At 45.8% G+C, this 6,703-nt stretch overlaps 1 protein-coding gene and 1 long non-coding RNA gene across 2 annotated transcripts in view; both read left to right on the plus strand.

Moving 5' to 3' along the window:
• The first annotated feature begins 22 nt into the window (after positions 1 to 22).
• On the plus strand, positions 23 to 2,628 carry LOC103393930 (transmembrane protein 74). Its single transcript, XM_008331058.3, has 2 exons — positions 23 to 174; positions 271 to 2,628. The coding sequence occupies exons 1-2, from the start codon at positions 145 to 147 to the stop codon at positions 1,060 to 1,062; spliced, it is 822 nt and encodes a 273-aa protein (XP_008329280.1). The 5' UTR covers positions 23 to 144; the 3' UTR covers positions 1,063 to 2,628.
• A 572-nt stretch (positions 2,629 to 3,200) lies between these two features.
• The window catches only part of LOC107989945 (uncharacterized), a 5,325-nt gene continuing 1,822 nt past the window's right edge, over positions 3,201 to 6,703 (plus strand). Inside the window, exons 1-3 of the long non-coding RNA XR_001761453.2 lie at positions 3,201 to 3,336; positions 3,374 to 3,875; positions 3,985 to 4,120. This is a non-coding gene — a long non-coding RNA (uncharacterized LOC107989945). The remainder of the gene's footprint in view (positions 3,337 to 3,373; positions 3,876 to 3,984; positions 4,121 to 6,703) is intronic.

The raw sequence follows: 6,703 nt of genomic DNA on the forward strand, positions 1-6,703 counted from the left end.
AGTGCGTGTTGCCCCTCCTCTCCCCCCTCTCCCTCCTCCTCCTCCTCCTCGTCCTGAGCCTCTGGAGCTGCTGCTGCTGCCGCCGCCGCCATGGGAATTCAGTGAAGAGCGGCTCCTCGTTCAGTGGACTCTCCTCTGAACAGAATGCTTGCGGTTCATCCGGGACAGAGTGCGGTGCGTATGTGGACCGCGGCTCGGTGTTTAGCTTCAGTTGTGTAAAGTCTCCGCAAAGATTAAAACTACTTTAAATGTTTGGTTTCTGCTCCACAGAGCCGCGGCCACGGGCTACAGGCGGCGGGCAACAGGCTCCAGGTTGAGATGTCAGACCTGGAACTGTTCAACTTCGACCACTCCGACCTCAGGGACCTGTGTCCGGGCCGTCGCTCTCTGCTCTCCGTGGAGGAGAGTTCAGCACCGTGGACAGAGGCACGGGCGGAGACGGAGACCTCCTTCTCCTGCAGAGAAGACCAGGATGATGGCGACGGAGACACTGTCCACGTCCACCTTTTAGACACCAGTCCGGAGACCTTTAGAAGGAGTCAGGGCTACCAAAGCGACGAGGAAGAGGAGGAGGAGGTGATGATGATGGAGCAGCAGGAGGAGGAAGAGGAGGAGGAGATTCCGGAACTTTTCTGGCTCTCTGACGAAGACCTGTCCTCGGGGAAGACGGCAGATTACGGCTTCATCATCGCCGTCTCCTGCCTGGTCACAGGGATCTCCTTGGTGGCCATCTCCTACACGGTTCCTCGGGACGTGCGCGTGGATCCCGACAGCGTCTCCGCCCGGGAGATGGAGCGTCTGGAGCGGGAGAAAGCCCGGGTAGGTGCGCACCTGGACCGCTGTGTGATCGCGGGGCTGTGCCTCCTCACCCTGGGAGGTGTTCTGCTCTCCACGCTCCTCATGATCTCCCTGTGGCAGGGGGAGATGATGAGGAGGAAAGCCTTCGCCTACTCCAAACATGCCGCCCGGCTGTACGGCTCCGTCAGCCTGAGGACTGCGGAGGACTCCACCTGTTCACATCTGTCCCAGGAGGATCTCGAAGATCTGGAGGAGGTCAGCTGAGACCACGTGGGACCGAGCAGGGCCGTGACGTCAGCGCCTCACTTTTATACGACTATATGACTTACTTTTAACCATGTGTTTCTCGGTCTCTTTTATTTTTCCCCACGATTTTCCCAGACACTTTGTGTTTCATCATAAGGCTCCGGGCCAGTTGTGGCACATGGAAGGCTTCAGGTGTGGCCGTGAGTATAAATAAGTTTTTAAAGACTTTTTAAAAAACTTCCAGTGCAGTTTAATTATTATTAATTATTATTATATATGTCACTACTGTGTCTGCTTAAGCTAACTGTTTAAGCTAGCTGTTTAAGCTAACTGTTACCATCCTGTTAGCTAAAACCAGCTCTGTTCCCCCCAAAATATATCAACGTCTTTCCAGCTGACTGTGTGTTTTTGACTATAGTTTCATGTACCTATATATATTTTATATATTTTAGCTTTGCTGCTAAAAAAATACATGTTAGTTGGGATACCTTTTACCTTTCAAAGATAGCTAACATTTAGCTATTTTTGTGTGATTACTGTCCATCTACTGAATCTAAAGGGTTTTATTTTGGGTTTTAGTTATTATTAATTTTATATATATATTATTTGACACTTTTTTACACCATTATTGCCTTAGTTATTTCGTAATTTTACTTCTAGTTCTTTTTTAATTATTTTTTCTGAACAGCAGGGGGCGGTAAGGGGCCTCGGGTGCTGATGGTGTTTATGTTTACTGATTTATATTTACGTGGCTGTTGTTGGTTGTTGGTTGTGCAGTAACTGTGTGAAATGACAGGACAATAAATGTTGATCGTGTTCACACCAGGTTTAATCTGTTGTAGCCTGTAAAATCAACAGGGGCGGAGCTTGTATTCAGGTCTGTGCTGATTGGTCAGAAGATGTCCTTGATTTTTGACTCCACTCCATGACTCTGTACTTCTACTCCACTGTGCTGTAGTTCGATTGAACAGTTCCTGGTACTAGTTCCTGCGGTGAAAATACAAATGTTGACGGAAAAAAATGGAGCAGAATTAAGCAGTAGCTAAAGATTAACCTTAAACTGCTAATTGTTAGCCATAAATAGTAACTCCTGGAGAATTACATTAAAAAAAAAACAACTTTACTCCAGCAGGCGGTTTAATTAAAGTTGTGTTTTTTTCATGAATCTCATTTCAAAGAAATTGAAGTTTGTTGTTGCAGATGTGACAGAACATAAAGACAGAGACAGACGTCCGTCTCCGTCTCCGTCTCCGTCTTCAACGACAGCCTGGAGGAAAAACATCTGTCAACAACCAGCCACTCTCTCTCTCTCTCTCCTCCTACAATTCACTCCTTCTGCAGCAGAGCTGAGGAAAATAACAATAAGGGTCCTCCCAGAGACCAACAGCGCCCCCTGGCTTATGCTCCTACAATTGGAAGAAACTACAATACGATCACGCAGGATCACGTCACCTGATTGTTGTGACTAAGACCAGTCGATCTCACGACCAGCAGGACGCGGTGACATCATCGTTTCTCTGCTCACCCAGAAGAAAAACTCACCTCTGATGAGTTATTCTCTGTCACTGTCTCTCCTCCTCCTCCTCCTTCGTCTTATTCTCCACCGCCTGACTCACCCACCAACTGTTTCACTTCATGATTTCATCCTTTATTATTATTATTATTATTATTTTGTTTTTCCCAAGTGGGTTTTTGACAGCTGCTGAATTAAAGATCCCTGGACTGGACTGGACTGGACCGGACCGGACTGGACCGGACCGGACCGGACCGGACTGGACTGGACCGGATCAGCTGGTGCAGCATCATGTTGTCCATTCCAAAGGTCATTCTTCTAAATCAAACTCCTTCCAGTCTGTGGAAACGCCAGCGTGGGTTCAGTTCTGCTGCTGCTGTTGCCTGAAGTCCACCAACATGAAGGACGGTCCGGAACCACAGAGGGGATTTCACTGGAACTGGTTCTTCCTCCGTATCAGTGACATAAACTGTCTCTCATCTGAATGTTTTTCCATGAATTCAACTCTTATTATTTATTTAATAACCAGGCATCGATGAACGACGCGGCCGATGTCGGGTCACTCTCACAGTCCGACATCAGACCAGGACCAGGTCTGTTGTTTGTCTGTTGTTGGATCCTGTTTAATGAAGTCCAGGACGCCCTCACCCAATGACTGCTGGGACATCGTCTCCCCCCAGTGTCCTTGAAAAATGAATGAGGTGCTGGAGGATGAATTAATGAATAAAAGAAAAAAGAAAAGGACGGAGGAGAAGAAGGAGGAGCAGCTTATTCAACAGGTTAATAAAGTGATAGGAGGAGCTGCTTATTCAACAGGTTAATAAAGTGATATCAGTGTTTCTCACAGACACAGACACAGACAGCGCCTCCACACATGGCTGACGGAGCAGCAGCGGAGTGAAGATGAAGGCGTCGTTTCAGCAGCAGCTTGTTCATCAGCAGTGATGAGAAGGAGCTGAGACGCTGCAGCGTTTTTAATTAGTGTCTCTGCGCTGGTTCTGCCACTTAACTCTGCTGGACATAAAATCAAACCAGCAGTAAAACACACACACACACACACACACACACTCCGAGCTGCAGAACACCAAATGACATCCTAAACACACAAACATATAAATAATAAATCACTCAGACTGAACAGCTGGAAAAAAAACCCCCAACATTTCCAGGAGATTTTCAACAGTTTTGACATCAAGGATCAACGGGTCAGTGATGAGTTGTTGTTGTTGTTGTTGTTGTTGACTTTGTTGTTCTCTATCCAGGTCCAACGTTTGTTCTTGGATTCTTGTCAAATCAACGTTTCAAAACATAAAACCAGGTGAAACGTTTGTTCTGGAAAAATACAGAGTTAACTGTTCACGCTGTGTTCACGCTGTGTTCACGCTGTTCACGCTGTGTTCACGCTGTTCACTCTGACTTCACCACAGGTCTGACTGTCAGTGTGAACGCTGGCTCGTCTCTTTACGTGACCCTGTGTTGCCCCCCCCCTCCACCTCTCCTCCCCAGATGACGGCTGGAAATGGCTTTAACAGCATCTTTATCATGTGAACCCACTTTGAGGAGGTACAAACACACACACACACACACACAGGTCGTCCCTGTGTTTGTCTTTGAGTGGTGTTAGGAGTCATTTTTCAGGGCAGCAGGAAATGGAATTGGAGGTCACGTCAGGTCAAGAGCCAGGGTGTGGTTTTTGGACACGAGGGAGGGACGGAGGGAGGGAGGAAAAGCCTCCCTGACGGCCACTTATCATCCAGTGTCATACCCCCCCCCCCATCACAGGCAGTGACGCAGCATCTGAGGGTGAACCTGTGTGAGCGTCACGCTCCTGTTTCCTGTTTGGACCCCGTAAATAAGGCAGCTCATCAGGTCTCCTCCGGCCGTCCAACTATCGGCCCCAGTTAATGACTTGTTCGATAATGACTCCTCTTACTTTCGATCGTTGCGTAGCAACCGATGTTCAGCTTCAGTCCCAGTTCCTGGAATGACGGCGACTGATCGGAGCGTCGTACCAGGAGACGAGGAGCAGAGAGACACGAGTGGGGAATGAAAATCATTATCTACTCCACATTTTCCTGCTCAGAAGGTTTTGAGAAAATCAATGTCGTCTTCGAGGGGGTTTTTAATGCCCTGTGTATAAACCTGTGGGGAGCGTCTTATCACAGGGCCATTAGGGGAGACAGTCTGGAGCTGTTAGCCCATCACTTTCACTTTAGAGGCTAAATGGTCTTTGTTGAACTTGCAGTGAACCTCGGCAGCTCAGAGCAGAGCTGTCAGCTGCAGTGAAGACTCCACACTCACAGTCATCAACTGACACCACGACGGCGACTGAAGAAGTTTGATTTCTACTCCAGAGAAGTCAAGTGGAGTTCACACAGACTGTACTGTCACAAAAGTCCCCTCCACAGTCACTGAAGAGCGCCCCCAGCAGGCCACCCTGCATTCCAGAGGGGGGAGAAAAAGAAAAAAAAAGAGGCTGAGCTACCTCGGAAAATGTAAAATGTTAGCCAAAATAGCTCAACTGTTGCCAAGGAACAGTCAAAATGAAGGGCAGAAATGGCAACGCTGAAAGTTAGCTAAAAATAGCCTGGATGTAGCTGAAGGTTAGCTGGGAACGTAGCATCAATACAAGCAGCAAAAGTTAGATTTCTCAACTTTCTCAACAATTTTTTAAATTTAAGACGATGTAAAGTACAAGTAAAAGCCTGAATCTGAATTTACTGTACGGCTGAAATTGTTTAAATCTAATAAATTAATTAGCCTAATAGCAGAAATATTTAAAATAAAGGAAAAAATCTATAGCTATAATCTATAATCTATAGCTTAGCTTTGAGATGTAAAAAAAAAAAATTGAGAAGATCCACCAAAGTTTCCTGCCACTAAATAAATTTTGTAGAAAAAATCTGACATTTTACTCTGGTGGACCAGGTGTTTGATTGACAGCTGGACTGTCCAATAGAAGCCTGGTTTCAATTACCATCCAAAAAATAGCTTTTTTTAAAAGCAATCTGATCTGATCTGATATTTCAATCACTCTTAACTTCTTAACAAATGTTTATGATCTGATCTGATATTCACTCTTAACTTCTTAACAAATGTTTATATATATTTTATATTTCACCTCAAATATGACAAGTTCAGAAGAATGAGTTTCAGCAGCGCGGCTGAGAACAAAGACCGTTAAATGGTGTCTCCAAACATCAGTGGTGAGAACGGGCTGAACGTGGAGCAGCTGAAGGGACACCATAACCATAGAAACCAGGTCAGCCTGTTGCCACGGAGAACAGTTCTCCACCGTCTGACACAGTCAAAGATGTTCTGCCTTTGATGGCAGCCGTAAAATAATCCGCTCCGGATCCGTCACCGTCCCTCCCTCCGCCCAACCTGGAACGAAGAGGCCCTTTGAACCCCGCCTCTCATTAGTGTCAGAACCTCCTGCTCCTCAGAAACAGAAAAAGAAATTCTTTTGAAAATTCTGCTCTTTGTGAGGATCAAAGTGTGGAAAACCTCAGAAGGTGACAGAGAGGAGGAAGTTTTCACCAGCGTGACAACTTCCTCTCTGTCACGCCGTTAAAGTCGACGGCTCTGTGTGTGACAGAGTAGACATGCAACAGTGGGTTTGTTTGTTTGTTTGTTTCCTGCTGTGAAGACATGCAACAGAGGGTTTGTTTGTTTGTTTGTTTGTTTGTTTCCTGCTGTGTTTCGTCTCTCAGATTGTGACGGAAATTTTGAAGAACGCAAAGGAAAGAAACAAAAAACAGACGAAATAAAAAATAGACGTCGTTGAAAAACAGTCCCTGAAACTGGAGTTTTTATAGTTGTTAAAGAAAAACAACGCTGGCGTTAGAAACATTAAAGACAAACCGTGGTCCGTGGGCCAGATAGAGCCCACCAAACACTGGGACAAGGTCTGATCAAGACTGACGTCGATCCTTCAGTTTCACGCATTACAACGAAGTGAATGCAATTTCTATTTCGTTGTCTTTTTTTCTAGGTTGGGTGAAAAAATATTTTAGAAAATTGATCGTTGAAGTTGAAATAAAGCCGAAGACAAACAAATGATTAATAAATGAACCAAAACAGGAGAAGGAACGAGGCTGAAAGTTTGAAACACAGCCGAGAAAAGTTGATGAGATTTTTAGTTCT

Source organism: Cynoglossus semilaevis, chromosome 18 (assembly GCF_000523025.1).
Source record: "Cynoglossus semilaevis isolate Cse_v1.0 chromosome 18, Cse_v1.0, whole genome shotgun sequence".
Taxonomy (NCBI): Eukaryota; Metazoa; Chordata; class Actinopteri; order Pleuronectiformes; family Cynoglossidae; genus Cynoglossus; species Cynoglossus semilaevis.

Coding starts and splice junctions, on each gene's coding strand:
- LOC103393930 (XM_008331058.3), top strand. CDS start 145: ATGCTTGCGGTTCATCCGGGACAGAGTGCG. Junction 175..270: donor TTCATCCGGGACAGAGTGCG/GTGCGTATGTGG, acceptor TCTGCTCCACAG/AGCCGCGGCCACGGGCTACA.